Raw genomic sequence first — 20,194 nt, forward strand, 5'->3', positions numbered from 1 at the left:
CCCTGGGAAGCAGAACTCATAAGGAAACGCAGCCCCATTTTACAGAATGACAAACTGAGGTACAAAAGATTGTATGGTGCATGGATTCCAGACCACTCCGATGAAGTTATAGAGAGAACAGGAGTCCCAGGGCACAGGCCGATCTTCCCACCACGCCCATTCCCAGGGGGGCAACCAGAAGCTCAGATCCTACCTAGGACCAAGGCCTAGACTCCACAGGGCTCTAGCTGCCCCGTGCCACTAGCCAGAGGCACTTGCCAGGTTTACTGCTGGGTGACAACGACCATCTCTTGTACCAGGAACCAGGGTAAGTAACCACATCTTGCCCAGCAAGCTGAAGGTCCCGACCCCACTGGAGGCGGGAAGGTATTGCTCTGGCGGTCAGGCAGCAGCGTCAGAAATCTTCACCAGCCGCTCCTCCTCTGGCCCCGAATCCTCTAAGCACCTCACAGCCAGCAATGCCCAGAGGCGACATGACACCCCGATGCCACTGGCAAAGGCACAGCCCACCCTCCCTCCTGCTTCCAGCCTGGTTCCTGACTTCTGCCCACTTCACAAAGCCAGTCCCCCTGACCCCTTAGGGTACCTGCATCACAGCGCATCTGCCCTATAAATCTCTTTTAGAACTTCCCCATTTATGAGCTGCACGACCCCATTTACCCTGCCTGTGACTCTGGGATACCAATGAGGAAACGCAGACCCAGAGAGGCAAAGTGGCTAACGCAGTCTGGCTCAGCTTTTAATGCCCATGCCAGGACCCCAGATAATGGGTGTTATTCAAATTTGTTAAAACTGATGTGTGTGGTGGGGGGACCAAAGCTCGGGTCTCCTGACTCCAAATGTCCATCACCTGCGTCGTGTGGTTCCCAGCCGCCCTGGGGACGTAGCGGCACGCGCAGTTGCCAGACACAGCGCCCTCCCTCACTGCGAAATGCTAGCTCAGCATGGACCCTGGCCAGGCCTGGGCTGGGCTCTGCCAGTACGGCGACCCGGAGCCGGCCCCCACAAGCTTACAGTCGGTGGGGGAGCAGACATCCCAGGCCCCTGAGATTCACAGTGTGCGCTGCCGTGACGGGAGAGGCAGTGGGTGCTCAGGGACGCCTGATGCTGGGTGGATCCTGGTGCTGGGCAGAGGGGATGATGGCATCTCTTCCCTGCCCCAGGCCTTCAGGCCTCCGTGACATGAGAAATCAACAGAACACCAGCCTGGCTTCACCTCCCCGATGTGATCAAAAGCCAGGACTCCCAATGCAAAGTCCACAGCCCGCGGTATCACTGACACACAGAGCAGTTTAAATCAATTCCCCTGGAAGTCGTCGCATCTCCTTGCAGCAAAGAGCATGTTCAGATTCTGGATCTACCCTTCTGTGTCCTTCAAATACCGACACGTGTGGGGAGACGGGCCACGGGCCTAGAGGGGCTGAGACCCTGTGAGCCCGGGTGTGCATGAGCACGTGTGTGCGCACGCCCGCGTGCAATGGCTGGGGGGGGGGGGGGGGACACAGGCCCCGCATCCGGTGGCCAAGGCCAAAGCCCCGCCTCACATTCCTCAGGGAAGGAATCTTCAGCGTCAGCTGTCTCCCAGCTTCCTGCTTCTCTTTCTTTTCTGGGACCTCATTCCCCAGCCTCTGACTTGAGGCTCGGAAAATCCCTCCCAAATATGTCCCCAAAGAGAGTGCCAGCACAGCCAAGAGACTCTGGGACACTGAGGAGCTGGATGGAGGGGGTTTGTGTGTTTCTTTCAACGGAGGTTGGTAGAAAGGGCGGGGGGCGGGGGTGGCCAGAGATTTCCGGAGGCACAAATCAACCGCTAAGAGTAGGAAGAACACCCTCCTTAGACGCCGGACAAAGAAGTAGCCCTTTTTCCCTCCGCCCCCAACACCATGTCTGGCGCCTTCCACGGCACAGAGAGAGCAGCAACGTGTCCTGAAATGGATGTGTGGGGTAGTCCAGCGCAGTGCCAGGAAATCCCTATAAAATGAAGGCAACAAACATTGTGGGGGGCCAGAGAGGGGACCCACTGGAGCCTACCAAGCCCCAGGTGCCTTAGCACAGGACCTCCTTCATTCCTCCCCGACTCCTAGGGGAACAATGCTATTCCCCCTCTGTTACAGAAAGTGGTGGCTCCGGCGGCTCAGAGAGGTTAAGCAATTGCCCGCAGTCACACAGAGTAGCAGAGCCGGGATGTGAACCCTTTCCCCCCATCCCAGGCTGCCTCCCTGAAAAATCAGAAACAAAGAATCCATATTGGTGACAGCTTCAGAGATAACAGAAGTGGCAGGGAATGAAGCCTTGCGACCAGCTTTCCGGGGCAATCTTCTGGCTCTGGGGCACTCAGGGGCCAGCACACACCTGCTCAAGGGCCTCCCAGGGCGTGATGAGGAAAGGCAGGGGACACTCCAGCTGGCTTACCCACCAGCCCATTTTGGAGCCTTTCATTCAGGCTGCCAGCCCAGCCCCTTCCGGCTCATGATCAGAAATAGCTGGGACAGAAGTCCCTCCCATCCCTGAAAGTTGCTTTTTAAAAAATGCTTAAAGGCAGACACACAAAAAGGTAGAGGAAACTCTACCAAACCCCAGCAGAGGCCGGATGACGTGAGCATCCCCTCAGAGTCGTGGAGAAAGATTCCAACAGCAGGCAAGGTCTTCCCAACTTGGCTTTGTGGGTCAGCTCCCTCCGGGCCTCAGTTTCCCCATCTTAAAAATGAAAGTAACTCAGCTGAATCAGCATTTTCTCTCTCTCTCTTTTATTTTCTTCTAAGCTGTAGAACTCTGTTTTCCAATGGAAGCTTCCCCAGAAAACCAATCTGGCAGGCATGGAAATAGAGCTGCTATGGTTGATGGGGGCCAGATCCCAGGTGCTCAGCACCCCCCACTCACTGTCCCCAGAATTGCCCCCAACGCACCCAGCTCTGGATCCCGTGGCTCTAAAGGGCCTGTCTGGGAACCATCAGGCTAAATGATCACTGTGGTCTCTCCTGGCTCTCAAGCAAAGCTCCGATCACCCAACCACCCCAACCACGGGGGAGAAACAAAGCAATCCCTTCATGCTAACTTGAGTCAGGGGCACAGACACTTGGCAACCTGCAGAGGGAGGGAGAGAAACCCAGACAGTTCCAAACCACGCTGGGCCTGGGGGAGGAGAGGGGAAGAACTGCCAGTCTGTGAGACAGGAAGAACAGCCCTGGCCCGGACCCCTTTGAGTCACAGACCAAAGTATAGGGCAAGTTGGGAGGGGTCACCAAAAGGAACCCCCTCCCGTAAAGGTGGAGGACCTACGGCTCAGAGAGGGTAGCAGCTGGCCTGAGGTCACACAGCACCTAGTAGCAAAGCCTGACCTGGAGTCATGGTCTCTGAGAAGCAATGCAGAGAAATCCCCCCTAGTTTAAAGTTCAGACAGACTCAGCAGGAATCTCCAGGGGAAAGCCCCCAGCTTGCAAACTCGGAGTAGGACATTTTGGTGGCACTGGGTGGTGACAGGGCAGAGATGTTTGTTTTGGTTTCCAAATCAATGCATGACAACCTTGTCCACGGTACAGTTTGGGCAACCACAGTTCCCTCATGGTAAAGAGCTCAGCGCTGGTTGGCCAGAGGGGAAACCCAAGCCGTAGCGAACAGGGCCCAGGGCCCAGGGCCCAGGCACCCCAGGCCAGGAGCTCTGGTTTGGGTCGGTGTTTCCAAAGCATGGCTCCCATATCACTCGAGGCCCCTGAGACAATGTGAGGTGGCACAAATGACTCTTTGCATTTAAATTCTACAGACTGCAGAGGTGAACCAATAAACTATGGTTTGTCTGCACAGCGGAAAATTGTTCACGAGTCTAAAGGAATGTACTATTGAAACATACTATGACGTGGTTGAACCTACAAAACATCATCTAGGTGTAAGAAGCCAGACACAGAAGACTATAAATGATACGACGACACTGACTTGGAGTGTCCAGAAAAGGTGAATCTATAGAAACCGAAAGCACATCAGTGTTGCCTGGGCTGGGGTGGGAAGGGGGATTCACTGCAAATGGGCATGAAGGCTCTTTTTAGGATGATGCAATTTTTCTACAACTCGGTTGTGGTAATGGTTGCACAACTCTGCATTTACTAAAAAAAAAAAAAAAAAATCACTGAATAGTGAGCTTAAGAGGATTTTATGATGTGCAAATTACACCTCAAGAAAGCTGGTGAAGAATGTTTTTCTTAAGTCAAAATAATGATGGTGGTGGTCCATGGTTCTGGCCGCAGATCCTAGAGGAGGAACCCAAATGCCTCCAGCTTGGAGAACAGAGTTACACGCACCAGGCACATGTACTCTGCAGAAGCAAGTGGGGGTGTCTGAGGCTGTGACCTCCAGGTAGACAGGAGGAAACCCTAGAACCTTTCCCTTCCGGGCACAGGTCCCCTCCACTGGTCACTGCCTGCGGCTCCGTGCTAGACAGCCCCAAAGCATCTAATGCCTTCGGTGGCCCAAGCAAACACCGTGGTCCCATCCCTTAGACAGTGACTTCTCTCATGGCCAAGGGACCAGAAGCGGACTGGGAGCTCAAAGTCAAGATTATATTTTGACAATGCTGGAAAGACCTTTTGAGATAATCTAGTCCGGCGACTTTTAAATTTTTTCTTTTAAGGTGTTGAGATGCCTGACCTCCTCCCGAAAGCAAATTCTCATGAGAAACCCAAATACAGAAAGAAGTAAAAACAGAATGTTATGGGTTTACGTTCACACTAGAAGTTCACATACAGAACAGTTAGTTACCTATTCTGAGTCCCATCAATGAAGCTGATGAGGCTATTTTGGTTCATTAACATTTAGAACTGGGACCACAGATGACAGTACCATATTCTATTTAATCCTATCTCCAGCTTTGGCTGCAGAGTTTCATGAAAATCCTGACTCACACAGATAAGTAGCTACAAATGGGAACGGTTTTTAGCGGTTTGCTCTGCAATCTCAGAGTACGCTTCAGACAAACAGAGAAAGGCAGGCGGGTGGCTTTAACTTGAGGCCAACTACTAACAAGTTAACAATTAACCATGAGTTGACATGAAGAACTTAAAAGTGAGCACATTTTTTATAACCATATTAACACTGCAATATAATTTAAAATATTAAGTCTTGGGGCATCTGGGTGGCTCAGTGGGTTAAAGCCTCTGCCTTCAGCTCAAGTCATGATCTCAAGGTCCTGGGATGGAGCTCTGCATCAGGCTCTCTGCTCAGCAGGGAGCCTGCTTCCCCCTCCCTCTCTGCCTGCCGCTCTGCCTACTTGTGATCTCTATCTGTCAAAAAAATAAATAAAATCTTTTTAAAAAATATTAAGTCTTACATAACAGTCCAGGAAACCCAAGACCATCTCCAAGGCAGCCTGGGGCTTCCAGGAGCACGGTGCTAGGCCACTCACCCCTCACTACACAGAAAGGGGAAACTGAGTCCCGAAGAAGGGAGTATATTTGCTTTGGACAAATCCAACTTGAGCCCTGAATCAACTCCGGAAAAGAGGCACCTCCCCAGCTCACCAAAAAAAAATGGAGGAAGAGAAGGCGCTCACACAGCCCCAGGGGACAGGAGGACAGGCACCCACACTCCACCTGCCCCAGCAGTGCCCATCTCATTCCAGGCCAGCGCCAGAAGCTGACATCACACCCCACACCCTGGATGCAACTTGAACAGAACGTTGCTCAACGCCAACCTATCTCCCTCTGAGATTGGGCACGGTTTTTCCATCTCCTTAGTAGCCACGTCCAAAAAGCACACACAATAAAACAAACACAGCACAAGCCTGAGGCATGACGACACAATCAACAGTGGGACACAGAAGGGCCCATCCCTCCGTGTTTCACCATCGAGAACAGTGCCTGCTCCCCTACCCCACCCCAAGGAAGCTGCCCACAGAGGCAGAGGTAGCCTCCCCCTGGCCGTGGCGGGGCATGAATCCATTCTCAAGTCCTCAAGAGAAGATGGCCTGGGAGAGGGGCTCGTCCCCAGCGCAGTGAAAGACCTCCCCACGGAAAGCCAGGCCCTACATGAGAGACCCGAGACTCCCAGGACCTCTGGTCCATGCTGGCCTAACAAAGCCTATTGTCTTTAATAACATCAACTGATTACTTTATCCCTTCCAAAAAGCATCACCAACCTCTTCTCCCCTTCTGCAACTGGGGGTAGATTTTATTCTTCCTATCTGTCTAAGGAGCAAATAGGTTTCCAAATGGTCCCACTATCTCCCTGGCAGGTGCTGGAGGAGACCCATGCCCCTGAACAGGCCTCTGGGCTCAATGTTAGCATCAGGACTCAAGGAGTGGAAGGAAAGAGCCTTCTCACAACACCCTCCAAGCCCTAGAGTTTGGAGCCAAAGCTCCCAATGTAGAGTTGCCCATGCTAGGACAGCACAGGGCGCTGCCCCCACCCAGGCCTGTGAGGCTACAGAGAGACCCCTCTCTTCTTATTGGAAAGCTAAGCCATTAGTCCTGTCAGCCGGACTGTGCGCAGGAAGCAATGTCAGTTTCCCAGCAGGGGACACGGGACCCAGCAAGAATGTGCAGGCCGGGCCTGTAGGCAGTCTTCCCCGCACACTAGCCAGGGATGGTGGTCTGGGTCCAAACAACGTCCAGTCTTCGGCCCAAGGTTCTCTCCTCCTGCAGGCCTTTAGGGCTGCATCTGTTGGCACTCAAAGCCATGACAGTAGGGGGTGAGGAGAAGAGGGGTGAAGAGAGGGGTTTTTCAAAGCTTGTGGCCAGTCCAATGGTAGTCTGGTTATCCAGACCCAACAAATAGACCTTGCAGAGCTGGAGCAACATGGCAGACTCTGACCCCAGTGGATTTGCCCATTTTCAAACACATGATCTCATTTAATTTAAGGGACCAAAAAAAAAAAAAAAAAAGGCCAGTGGGTTGGTGAAGAGTTTTTTTCTTTTCACCCATGGAGGGAGGGGAGCCCGCCTCCTACATCCTTGGGGAAATACCTACAGCGGGAGACAAACTAGCCAAAAGTCGTTCAACTCACTAGTTCAAATCCTGGTTTTGCCACTATCAGCAAAGCCCCTTTTGGCAAGCCCCTCGCGTCGCTGTGCCTCAGTTTCCTCATCTACAAAATGGGGATAAGAATGCCTTACGCTCTGCGTTGGTGTGAGGATTAAATGAGATCACATAAAACACCAGTGGTCATTATGCCACCTAGAAAACAACCGGCCCCGACCAATGACTGCACCGACGTGTCCCCTACGGTAGTCAGCACCCGCCCCCATCCTTGGAACTAGTAAGTGAGTTTTCCATGCGTGTGTAAGGCCCTATGCAAACACAGCTTCCAGCCCACCTGCTAGGACCAGCTAGCCGCCCCCAGCCCCTCCCGAACGCACGCATTCCACCGCCTCCTGGACCTGGACGCCCCCTCCCCGGGAGCTGCGGGGTGGGGGGAAGGGCAGGTCCCCACTCACCTCCGCTTGTACTCGTCGCGCTCGCGCTTCACCTTGGCCAGCACGTTGTAGAGCGCGCGTATCTCAGGCGTGATGGTGTCGATCTGCACGCCCACGCCGTCGGGGTGCACCCACGACACGCCGGGGCCCTGCACCGTCTCCACGCCGCCGCCGCCCGTGCGCCGCACCTGCGTGTAGCTCCAGATGGTCCCGGGCAGGCGGCCGTAGTGCTGCGGGTGCGAGCCGCCGCCGAGGGGCAGGCCGCCCAGGGCAACGGTGTTGGCGTTGGCGCCCGCCGCCGCGCCGCTGCCGCTGCCGTGCCCCGCGCCGGGCGCTGGCGGCCGCAGCAGCTCGGGCCCGGTCTGCACGGCCTGCTCTCGGGAGAAGGTCTTGTAGCGCAGCCGCCGCTCGCGCTCGCTCTGCTGCTGCTCCAGCTGCTTCTCCAGCAGCCGGTTGCGCCGCTCCAGCTCGTGCACCTTGGCCAGGAAGCAGCGGAAGCGCACGTTGAGCCCCTTCAGGAGGTGGATGTTGGAGCCCAGGTCGTCCCGCAGCGCCGCCGTCACCGGCGACGGCCCCGGCCCGGCCCCGCCGCCGCCGCCGCCCCCGCCGGGGCAGCTCCCGCCGCCGCCGCCGGGCGGGCAGCCGAAGGCCAAGGCCATCTCCCCGAACAGGAGCGAGTTCACCATGCGCCGGCTGCGCGGCTCAGGGCCCCGGGCCCGCGGCTCCAGGTGCGGCTCCAGCTCCGGGCAGGGCTCCCGGCGCTGCCGGGCCAGGGCGGGCGCGGGCTCCAGCGCGGCCGGCGGGCGGGCGGTTCCAGATGCGCGCCAGATGCGGCCTCCGCAGCTACGGCGGGCCGGACCGCCCCCCGGATGTGGGCGCCGAGGCGAGGGACGGGACTCGGGCCGCGGTGGAGGCCACGAAGGCTGCGTGAGGTGGCGAGGGTCGTGAGTCCCAGCTCCCCCGCTGTCAGAGACGCTGTGGTGTGGCCGCGGCAGCCGCACGCAGAGGACTCTCGGCCGGCACTGCCCCTCTGCGGCGGGCCCCGCCCACTGCAGACACAGGCCCCGCCCCCGCCCTTGCCCCGCCCATCCCACCTCCCTCTGCGGTGCTCCGAGAGCCCGAGGCCCCGCCCCTTCGGCCCGCAGCGCCGGGCCCCGCCCACTCCGCTCTCCGCCGCTTTTCTGGACTGGGTAGAGCGGCTGTCTGCAGCTCTGGCTCCGCCCAGCTCCCGCCTGGACCACGCCCTCTCCCGCGCCGGGTCCTGCCGCCAGGCTCTAGTCGGATTCTTTGCCTGGAGACGCGGACCGCAGAGCGGCACCAGGTCCGCGGTTAGCTGGAACCGCCGCAGAGCCAGCCCGGCCCCTTAAAGGAGCCGGCAGCCTGAGCAGCGCACGTTTCCCCGTTAGGGCGCCCCTTCCCCCCACGTCCTCTAACCAGGAGGCTCCTCTTCTCTCCCTTTCCCACCCCTATCCCCCCGGCCCTAAATTCCCAAGGCGTGTCCTGGAAGGGCTGGGGGGCCATAGCGTCCGAAGGTGCATCCGCACCCCACCCCCACTCCAACCTGGGGCGGCCTAGATCGACCTTCCTAGGATAACGCAGCGCTTCCGCCGGCACGTCCCCCACGTGGTGGACCCGGGCAGGCTCCTCCACCGCTTGCCCCCACAGATCGGCGCGAGCCTGTAGTCCCGAGATCGGCTCCGGCACTGCCGATCCCTCTGGTCTCCCAGCCCACCGCGGCGCGGCGCCGAGTGGGGGGTGGGGGAGGGGGAAGGCAGAGCGAAGACCCTCCAGGAATCTGACACCAGGGCAGCTGCGGCTCCCGGCCTTGAATGACCACCTCCCCACCACTGCACACTCACACACTAAGATGCAGGGGACCCCACAGCTGGGGTACATTTCATCCAACCACTTAGGGGGCAGCATGCGGGCGGAACCAGCCTGGGGGGCGGAGCCAACCCAAGAATTCAATCATTCATTCCTTCATTCAATCTTTTCAGATCTACCACCCTAAAGACCAAGTTCTCCAGGAACTTGAATCAACTTGCAAATATCTATCATTGTCTTCTTAATGATCATAAGAGCTCCAGTTACTGAGCAATTCCTGTATGTCAGGCGCCATACATTTATTATCCCCATTTCACAGAGCAGGTCAGTGAGACCAGAGGAGACCACAGGCCCAAAGCACATCCCAAAGCACATGCTCTAACCCGCAATCCCACACTGCCGGCCTCCTGTGCATTTTCCCATTTGATCCTCTCCATAAACCTCAGAGGGGAGGTGACCCACACCTTTGAAAGCCTGTGGCTTGCACTGTGCATACTTAACCAGACATGCGGCATGTTCCGGATTCTTCCAGCTGCATTTTTTGAATTGCAATTTAATTTTGTCGTATTAACTTTTGTGTTTTGCCTCATGTGTAAGCTTGAGGGCAGGTACCGTGTCTTACAGGGACAATGGTTTGGTGTTCTCAGTGACAAAAGAGACACAAAAGGAGACTTGGGCTTGCTCTGGGATGAGGTTGTGGCTGTTGTGTTCATCTCCTGCTTTTGATTTAGTCACAAGAGCAAATCCTTCCCGTGTTTCCTTCCCTCAACCACAGCTCCATGCTCCCTGCCAAAATGGGCTCACCTTTACAACACTCAGCACCGAAACTCACCTGTCTCATAACCTTCCTCTGCTTTGCCCAACCCAGTGTGGTCACTGTTCTCCACTCTTTGTTCCCTCAGCTCTTGGTGATTTTGTTTATCTGACCAAAAGAATCAAAACCCCCTTTGCCTTAAAGCAAGACTTCCGGGACTCCCTGCTCCAAGAAGTTCGAGGATGGAATTTATAACACTGAGATGGACAAAAGTTATATCTTTATTTTCACTTATCTCTAAATGGTATTTAGCATCGCCTTTGATCATGAGTGCAGGCAACCAGTAAAAGACCCTGTAATTTTGTCACTAATAGAAATCAAAGATATTTTCCTATCAATAACTACAGAGACTGTAGATATCTCAAAATACCATTTAAGCTACCACAATTCTGAAATTAAGATCATATTAGACTCGCCACTAAATCTTATTATTTAATGTGTTAGTAAGAAGCACCTATATCACAAACTTTTTTAAATATTTTGATAGATGCATTTCAGTAAAAATTGTTTCTACTGCAATCCTAACGCTTTTTTTTTTTTTTTTTAATTATTCTGCAAAGAGGTCCACAGGCTTTACCAGACACCTAAGGGGCCTGTGGGACAGAAAGGGTTAAGAAGTCACACACCTGGCCCCTTCAGCCTGGTTCCAGGGAGGATATGTCCTACCCAGCAGTATTGCCAGGAGTTGGTGTGGGGAGGTGGGGAGCCAGGGAGCATCCAGCCCTGTCCTGGGCATTGGAGAGATTCAGACATTCCATGAGCATTCATTCATTACTTGAGGGCTTGCTTCAGCACAGACCCTGCGCTAATAGAAGGCAAGAGTTTAAGGAGTCCTGGGAGAGCTAATGAAGACAACCGAAAAGATGCTCCTGAAGTGAGGGATTGGGGGGCGGGGGGGGGGGGGACAAGAAGGGACACCTGGCCTGGAAGAGGTGACCAGGCAGAGACCAGAAGATCTAAAGGAAATGGAGGAAGTAGTACCCAGGCTGAAAGGAATTTCCATCGGAACCATAGAAATAAGATATATACAAACAAAATGGCTAGAAAATAGTGCTGTGGTCACATAGAAGCAAATATGTTGTGTATCTTGCTCTTTGTGGGTAAGATAAGAGGGGAGGCTAACCTAATGTCCCTCTTCTAATCGGGTAACCAACCATCTTCATTTGCTCAGGACCAAGGGTTCCCCCTTGATGCAGGGTTTTCAATGCTAAAGCCAGAAAGTTCCAGGCCCACCAAGACAAACCCATGGAGCTCTGGAGACTTCTGAGGCCAGTCCAGAGAGGGGTAGGAACTAGCCCCAGGTCACCCGGAAAATTGGTGTCAAAGCTTGGTCTCGAATTTTGGTCCCACTACCCAGCCAATGTTCGGTCCTACCCCGAGCTGCTCAGGGAGATCCATGTTTCCATCCCCTGGACACCCACACCTCCTCCATCTGTCATCCAAAGGGAGCACAGGTGGGTCCTCACTGGATGGGGGGAATCACTCACACAGACAAAGGAATATCCCCAAGAGGAATGCCAGCCTCCCTCCACCTGCTGAACATGGGTTTTTTCATCAGTGAAAAGGGCATAACTTCACCCATGAGTCCATTTTTATATCCTCTGCCTGCCGTCACGGCCATGCTGCCTGCTCTGGCAAAGGGCTGGGGACACATGGTAGTTCTCAATAAATGATTGCTGAATGAATGACTAAAAAAATTAGTGAATGGACAGGAGCGCCTGGGTGGCTCAGTGGGTTAAAGCCTCTGCCTTCATCTCAAGTCATGATCCCAGGGTCCTGGGATAGGGCCCCGCATCGGGCTCTCTGCTCCACGGGGAGCCTGCTTCCTCCTCTCTCTCTGCCTGCCTCTCTGCCTACTTGTGATCTCTGTCTGTCAAATATATAAATAAAATCTTTAAAAAAAAAAAAAAAAGAATTAGTGAATGGACAAACAACCTCATTCTCTCCACCCCACTCCCCTGCCGTTTCCCCTGGTAACCACCCCTCAGCCTGCAGGTGCCAAACTTATGCATAACTCCTCTGCCCTCCCAGAATCTTCCAGGTCCTGGGTGGAGGACTTCCTTTAGGCTCCATTAGCACCACGCCTACCTGCCCCATGACAGCCCCAGGTACCCTCTCTTGTCACTGCTGGCGTTTTCATCCGCATCTTTACCCCATCCCCATCCCAACCTTCCAACACTTGCTAGACCAACTTACATAATTCACTCGTTCAGTGGATTTCAGTAAATGGACCAGGTGGTGCCACTATCACTATAAATCCGTTTTTGGAATGTTTCATCTCTCCCAATAACACCCCTAGTGCCCATCTACTGTTATCCCCGGTGTCTACGCCCTGTCCCACAGGCCCCTTGGGCATCTGTCTCTATGGATTGGCCTTTTCTGGTCATTTCACATAAACGGAGTCCTACAATACGTGGTCTTTTGTGTCTTACTTCTAACCCTGAGCATCACGTTTTCGCCATGTTGTAGCATTCGTGGATGATCACTCCTCGTTACTGACAACCTCTTTTTAGACTTTGATGGTCTGGATCCTTCACTACCTCATTTACACTTCTGCACTTCAGTTCCTCCACTGGAAATAGGACCAAGTGAGAATATCTCCCTCGCAAAATTAAATGAGCTAATACACGTAAAACGGGCATGTAGTCAATGCTCAATAAATATCAGCTATTAGGGGTGCCTGGGTGGCTCAGTGGGTTAAAGCTTCTGCCTTCGGCTCAGGTCATGATCCCAGGGTCCTGGGATCGAGCCCCGCATCGGGCTTTCTGCTCAGTGGGGAGCCTTACTGCCTACTTGTCATCTCTGTCTGTCAAATAAATAAAATCTTTTTTAAAAAATCAGCTATTAGCACCATTAATTTTTTTTTCCATTCTTTTGCTTATGCGCCTGCAGAAAGCCCACAAATATATAAAGAGGTAGGGGGAATGAGCATCTCCCACCATCCCATACCCAGGGACCCTCTCTGGCATCTCACGTCAGTGCTGCTGCCAGGGAGAAGAAACTGCTCCCTCTCCCCTGTGTCCTCCTCTCCTGACACCCCCTTCCCCCGCAGCTGCAGCTTCTAGAACATTCCCATTCTGTTTCTTCCTGGTAAAAGGAAAGAGAGCAGTAAAATGTGATGGCACCGACGAAAGGGAGTGGCTGCGAGCTCTGTGTGATGCTGCAGGTGAAAATTAATTCTTTCAGCAGCACAGGCAAATTCTTGAGATGTCCTGTCTCTCCTCCCAGAAAACAATAATGACAACAACAGCCAAAAAAAAAAAAAAAAGAAGAAGAAGAAGAAGAAGAGGAAGAGGAAGTAGTCTTGGCAGAAGGGTGACTTTGGCTGTGCCCACAGCGGCAGCACATTGCCAGGCCTCATCCCTCCTGGGCACCTCCGGGCTTATAAGCGGCTTAAGCTGCATGTTGTTTCAACAATTATTCTGGGTGGGTTTGCCTTCCTCGAAAAGGGCGTGGGTTTCATCTCCGTCAGGCGCCAGGGTGTCCCACTGGCTGCCCTGACGGCGCTGATCTTGGTCAGCAGCCTTGGGGGAGCCCCGGGTGCTTCCAGAACCTTCTCCAGACCTGTCTCATGAAGGCCAGCCTGGGCGGCACTGTATAATCTCCCTGCATGACAGTGAGGAGAGGAGGATAGGGTCCAGAGCCAGGCTCCATCCATTGACCGTGTGACTGTGGACAAGTCACTCAGCTGCTCTCTGCCTCGGTTTCCCCTTCTGTAAAATGGGAGGGGGGTCGTTGGTGAGGTTACTATGGGCTCAAAGCGGTGTCTGGCACTTATAAGTGTGAGCTATCACGAGCCAACATTCCTTGAACCCCCACCAGGCACCATTCTAGGTGTTGATCTGAGTTTCTTGTAACATGAAATCAAGGCAAGCGTGGGGGAGGCCTGACTATCACCGTGCTGCATCACCAAGGGGGAGCCGTGACTTTGGGGGGGTCCTCGCTTTCAGGCTCTACTGACTGACTCCCACGTGACAGACATCTGTCGAGCATCTCCTTTATCCTGTTACCAAAACTCCATGTGTTAAAGATTCTTCTTACAGATGGGGAAACTGAGACTTTACTGGGGGCTGGGGCGTGAAGGAGCTACCCAAGAAGACAATTCATGTGTGTTGCGCTTTGAACCCAGCTTTGAACTCCAAGACCTGCCCATGTCACTCTGGCTAGAGCGCCCTCCTCAACAACTCAAAGGAGGAACGCGCCAGTGTAGACCAGAACAGTGAGCTATTGCGGGGATTTCGGTCATTCTCTTCCTCAGTGGAAACCTTCCAATGAACGGAAAGAGGTATAGTGAATGGAGGTCCAGGGGCATCATCAAATCAGCCCAGAGCAAGATGAGAAGCAACACCATGCTCTCCTGCCTCTGGGCCTTTGCATATGCTGGTTGCTCCTCCAGGAGCACAGTTCCCCTTTCCTACCGGCCAGCTCTTACTTACCTTTCTGATCTTAGTTTGGTAATACCTCTCCTTCTTCATCTGCTGTCTCATTTTGACACTGCAAGGAGGTTTACCTTACGTTCAATAACGAAACAAATGTGGCATGTCTGGCCCAGTGCATTTCTTCACGTGTGCACCCCCAGTGGACCCGTCCCCCTAGATCATTGCCCACACACCCGAAGACCCCCAAAGGGAAATCAGATTCTCACTTTTCTCCCCAGGATGCCCTGCCAGCCTCACGTCTGTGGACTCACGCAGCAAGTTTTGGGCTGCTCTTGCTGGGTCTTGTCTGCGTGAGCTCTACCCGTGGAGCTCCGTGTAGCACGTTGTTCTCACCCTTTGCTGTATACATAGTCTGGGGTCTGGGCTTTTCCCTGGTTATTTATCCTTTCCACCGCGGGTGGACATCTGGGTGGTTTGCAGCTGGGGGCCTTTCGGGATAAAACTGTATGTACTCTCTCATATATGTCTTTTGGTGAATGTGAGCTCTTGTTCCTCCGGGGAATAAGGCCGGGGACAGGACGGCTGTGCCACAGGGCGTGTGCGTGTTTAGGATTCATACGTACTGCCAAACAGCCTTCCGAGCTGGCTGTGCTATTGACACCCTCTCGGCAGGGCGTGAGGGTTCTGACTGCTCCATATCCTAGTTCCTCTTTGCTAGTTTGTCCTTCTCATTTTAAACTTTCTGGTGAATGTGAAAGGTAGCATGGCCCCCGGAAGCCACTGTGCACCCCCCAAACCAGATTAGGGGGCTCCTGTTCTTCCCCGTGTGGGTTCATTTGTCTGTGGCCTTTCCACTAAATTACTGTCACCCTCATGTCCTGGAGGGAGGGCTCACTCAGGAAGGGAGGACACCATCTGTGGGACTCTTTGCTCCCTTGCCAAGAAGCTAGATGTTGTCACCCCAGTCCCCAGCCACTCGTCTTCCAGGGCAGTCAGAAGCCCAGGACTGAGGACGCAGGGCCCCTCTCTTTCAGGGGCCCTAATTAATTTCAAGCCCAATGCTCCAGGAGATGGCTCCTTACCGGATGTGTGAGAACGGACCTCTCTGAGCCTCAGTTTCTCCACCTATAAAATGGGAAGGATACCTCTGACCCCTAGTGCTCTAGCAAGAGCGAACTGAAATGCCACCTATTGAGTCCTGGGAAGGGTCCCCCAGCAGGGGGTGGCTCTCCGAAGTCCCTCTAAAGCCTGCAGCTTCTCAGAGGAGATGTCTCTCCTGGCTGTCTTGTCATCACTGGAAAGCTTTATAAAGTGCCCAAGTCACCCATCTCTGCACCAAGAGATGGGTCCCTGATGTCAAGGACTGACGGCTACCAAGAGCCTTCTCCCTGCTCCCTGTGCAGCATCTCGTTCATTCCTCGTGCTCCCCTGTTTGGGTCAGTCCCAGCAGCTGACTCTGCGTGCAGGGCCTGGCATGTGCATGGTCATTTTCTACCCCAGCCTCATCAATTTGGGGGAAGGACCTGCATTCCTCTCTTACAGATGTGAGACCAAGACTTGGAGAGGAGCAGCTAGATTTGCTGCCCCTTTCCAGGACCCGGAGATCATAGGTCTGAAACCTTAGGTGCGGGTCCTGCGTGGATACTGCATTGACCACACCCACATCGGGGAGCAGAGCCCACCAGCCGGGTGGGGACCAGGATGAATGGATTTTGTAGGGAGGTCCCTGGCAGTTCCAGAAACCACATGGCAGGGCAGAGCTGTCCCTAGCCCCTCTGGGGTCCCTCCTGTGTTCTCCGCCAGCTGCTTTGCTCCCATAAGCAGCGAGTGGGATAAAAGTACACTCACGTCACCTCTGACTTCTGGTCTGCAGTCAGCTGCCTCACGTGTCAGGGAAAGCCCTCACAGCCAGGCAGGGCAGGTCCTCGGTGGCCTGACGGGCCTATTTCTGCTGAAACAGATGTCCCAGCAACGGAGACACCTCCTGGGAAGTCACCTCAAGAATGGGGTGAGTCAAAGGCTTTCTTCCCGGAGGACTGCCCCGTCCAGTGCCACAAAAGGAGGAATGTGTCTGAGATCATCCCGGGCCCTGATGACAGGACCAGCTCCCTAATTGTCCTCAGCCCAACTTCGAAATGACTCTCTGCAAAAGTCACCATGTCAGCTTTGGGGACTTCCCAGATGGCTGTTTCATGACCATAGGGTGTCAGCAGCCTTCCTTGGTCGGCACCGGCCCTGCACCTTCCAGCCCAACTCCGGAGAAACATGGGACCAAGTAAGGAAACCCCGGTGACATCGAAACACGGGACCGACGGAGGAAGCCACAGTGCGTCCGTACCAAGAAATACACAAACAGGAGCACCCGGGTGGCTCAGCCGGTTAAGCGTCTGCCTTTGGCTGAGGGCATGATCTCCAGGTCCTGGGATCGAGCCCCACGTAGGGCTCCCGACTCAGCAAGGAGTCTGCTTCTCCCTCTCCCTCTCCCTCTGCCTTTCCCCCTGCTCATGCTCTCTCTCTGTATCTCTCTGTCTCAAATGAATAAATAAAATCTTTAAAAAAAAAAAAAAAAAAGAAAGGAAGGAAGAAAGAAAGAAAGACACAAACGATCCAGAGGCCAGAGGCCAATACACGCTGGTATAGCATAGGAAGGGGTCCATCATTTAGCACTGAAATGAAGAGGCACACAATAAAACACTATACAACCCATTTTAAAAGTGTTTATCTTCTAGGGGTGCCTGGGTGGCTCAGTCATTAAGTGTCTGCCTTTGGCTCAGGTCACAATCCCAGGGTCCTGGGATTGAGCCCTGCCTTGGGCTCCTTGTTCATCGGGAAGCCTGCTTCTCCCTCTCCCACTCCCCCGGCTTGTGTTCCCTCTCTCACTGTGTGTGTGTGTGTGTGTCTCTCTCTCTGTCAAAGAAATAAATAAAATCTTAAAAGTGTTTATCTTCTTAAAAAAAAAAAAAAAGTGTTCCTCTTCTGTCTGTGGGGCTGCCTGTGTGTATACACAGAGAAAAAAGTCTGTAAGGACATTCTAAAGATCAACTGATGGTTCTTACTTCTTAAAAAATATATATATATCAGTGTGTATTTTCTGAATAATGTAACAGTTGCCACAAAGCTCTGTGCCCGGGACGAGGGTAAGCACTTCATCGGTATTCTCTCATTTAATCCTCACATCAAGATGACAAGACCAGTAAAATTCTTTCCCCATTTTGCAAAGAGCACGTATTACTCTTAGAAAGAGAAAAACAGAAGACCGTTTTCACTTTGAAAAAGGAAGTGATTGCATACAGGGACATAAAAGGCCCCGGCCCCAGTGGGAGATCTAAAGACGTGCTGGTGTGACCCTTGACTTCAGGAAGGATCCAGCCCTGGGTACCTAAACAATTCTAGCTCGCATCTGGTAAGTGGGACAGAAGAGGCACGGGGCACAGTGTTAAGAGACGATGGCACGAAAGACATAGCTCTGGGGGCGATGGAACAATTTACTGATCACCTGCTATGTGCCTTCTGCCCTGAGCCTCTTAACTTCTTTCAGGCTCATGGTGGCCCTCGAGATGGGCATAACCCCTTTCATTGCCCTCACAGGAAACCCAAGGCTCAGTGAGTCTCCAGAGTCTTCCCAGAGCCATGAAGCTAGTGGCAGTGGAGACCGGATCCGGACCCCAGCCCCCAAAGCCAGTACCTTCTCTCCCACTCATACACCCCCACCAGCCAGCCCCAGCGGCGCATTCAGGACAAAGCAGCTTTTGAGTTCAGACTTGCTTCATACGTAATATTTCCACAGCAGCCGAGGCAACACAAGGCAATTCTCTCTGCAGACCTCTGTTTCCTCACCTTGAAATTGGAGGCAGTAGTACCCCTTCACAGGATGGCGTGAGCAAAGGGAATCTGGTGTACTACAGGGCAGAGGCGGTCAACATAACTACGTATGTAAAGCATCTTGAAAACATGTCTGGTGTTGGGGGCTCTAGACTCGGGCTGCCTGGGCTTCGTCCCTTCCCTGCCACTTGCTGTGCCACAGGGGACAAGTTACTCAAGCCCTCTGTGCCTGACTTCCTTCAGCTATAAATGGAGGGTGGTAATAAAAGTCCCACCCTCATGCTTGTGTCGGGCTGATTCAATAAGGGAATGCACGTAATAGTGATTCGAAGCAATGCCTGGCACATAGTAGGCACTTTAGGTAAATAGCTGTTATTATCATTGTTGCTGTTTTGTACTCCAAAGACTTCTGAAGTCATCAGACTCTGACCCTTGCTGTTGGAGCTTTTCAAGCACCCCTTTAAATGAAAGCACCCCTGGGAAGGTTAGCAACCACCACTTTGGACCTCTTGGAGAGGGGCAGGAGATGGTGTCACGGAAAATGATGAGAGATGGAGACTGGGGACCAGAGGGGCCTTGGAGGGCAGAACCTCTCTGAGGAGAGCCTCATTTAGGAGGAAAGGCCACCATTTAGCACCTCACCCAGCCCAATCCAGCAGCTTGCCCTTGGGCGGAAAATAGTAATGATGCTAGCTGACCTTGCCCTGCAAGAGTTACGGGTCAGACATATTGCTCTGCTTTACTCGTGCAGGAAACCATTTAAACCTCATAGTGATGCCATGAGCACGTGCTCACCTCCCCCTTTTACAGACAAGGCCACTGAGGCCCAGAAAGCTCATACAACCTGTAAATGACACACAACTAATTTATGGTCCCGCCATAAAGGACTGTACCTTGGGCCCTACAAAGTCCACATTCTCTCTTGAACCCCACACTCTGTCCCTTTGACTTTTCCCGCTGATGCAGTGGTTGGACATGTATTTATTTCCCTTTACCCCCTGCTCCCCAAAGTCAGACAGGTCCCCACCTCCCCTGCCGCTGAGACAAACCTCGGCCATTGGGCTGGAACCCATCCATGGGACCATCTGATCTCCCACCGGTGATGCCCACAGCAGGTCAAAAGTGATGAGTGACAAGGTCCAGGGTGCCCTGTGAAGTCAAAGGTAGTTGGAGCTAGGCGTGAGTACACTGGGCTAGGAGAGGCAGCGGGGGCAGGATGGGATGTTGTTCTGTAAACCAAAGTGCTGGGGAATTTGAAGGACAAGAATCATGGGGCTGCTGGGAATCTCGGGAGGCTTCCTGGAGGAGGTGGCCTTGCACTGGGTCTTGAAAGAGGCCAACGTGGAATGCTTCATGGGGATTGCAGCCTTTTAGCAACCTCTCTGCTTAGGCCAGATGTAGAGAAGGGTTATTTATGGAACATCTACCCAATACCTAGATCACTCATTCCCAACAGCGACCCTGCTGTCATTGTGCCCATGCTATAGATAGATAGCTTCGTCTCACAAGACTGAGTCACTTGTCCAGGGTGGCCGTGTGAAGGCTGAAGTCCAGACCTATCTGACCCCCTAACCTGTGCCACTCCCCAGTACAAAACTGCTCCCAAAGGGTTACAACTGTTCCCACGCCCAATCCCACCTAGGGGTCCGGGCTCCATTAGCTTTCTCCTTTTCTTGCTACATCGCCTTGGGAAATATGCTGAAATTCTCTGATCCGTGCTTTCCTTACCAGAAAATACAAAGCATAAGAGTCCTTACTTGGAAGGATTTCTGTGAAGATTTTTTTTTTTAAGATTCTATTTATTTATTTGATACAGAGAGAGAGAGGTCCCAAGTAGTCAGAGGGGCAGGTAGAGAGAGAGAGGGGAGGAAGTAGGCTCCCCACTGAGCAGAGAGCCCGATGCAGGGCTCGATCCCAGGACTCTGGGATCATGACCTGAGCTGAAGGCAGAGGCT

The 20,194-nt window shown here is 53.4% G+C and overlaps 1 protein-coding gene across 2 annotated transcripts in view; it reads right to left on the reverse strand.

Annotated features, from left to right (window-relative positions):
• Positions 1–8,505, reverse strand: part of IFFO2 (intermediate filament family orphan 2) — a 47,332-nt gene extending 38,827 nt beyond the window's left edge. The window contains exon 1 of one of the 2 annotated variants that reach the window (XM_059136382.1): positions 7,422–8,505. In XM_059136382.1, the coding sequence (XP_058992365.1) occupies positions 7,422–8,086 (665 nt within the window). In that variant the 5' untranslated portion in view covers positions 8,087–8,505. The remainder of the gene's footprint in view (positions 1–7,421) is intronic. The other variant, XM_059136381.1, reaches the window with a different exon arrangement.
• Between the last annotated feature and the right edge of the window lie 11,689 nt (positions 8,506–20,194).

This window comes from Mustela lutreola, chromosome 10 (genome assembly GCF_030435805.1).
Source record: "Mustela lutreola isolate mMusLut2 chromosome 10, mMusLut2.pri, whole genome shotgun sequence".
NCBI lineage: Eukaryota > Metazoa > Chordata > Mammalia > Carnivora > Mustelidae > Mustela > Mustela lutreola.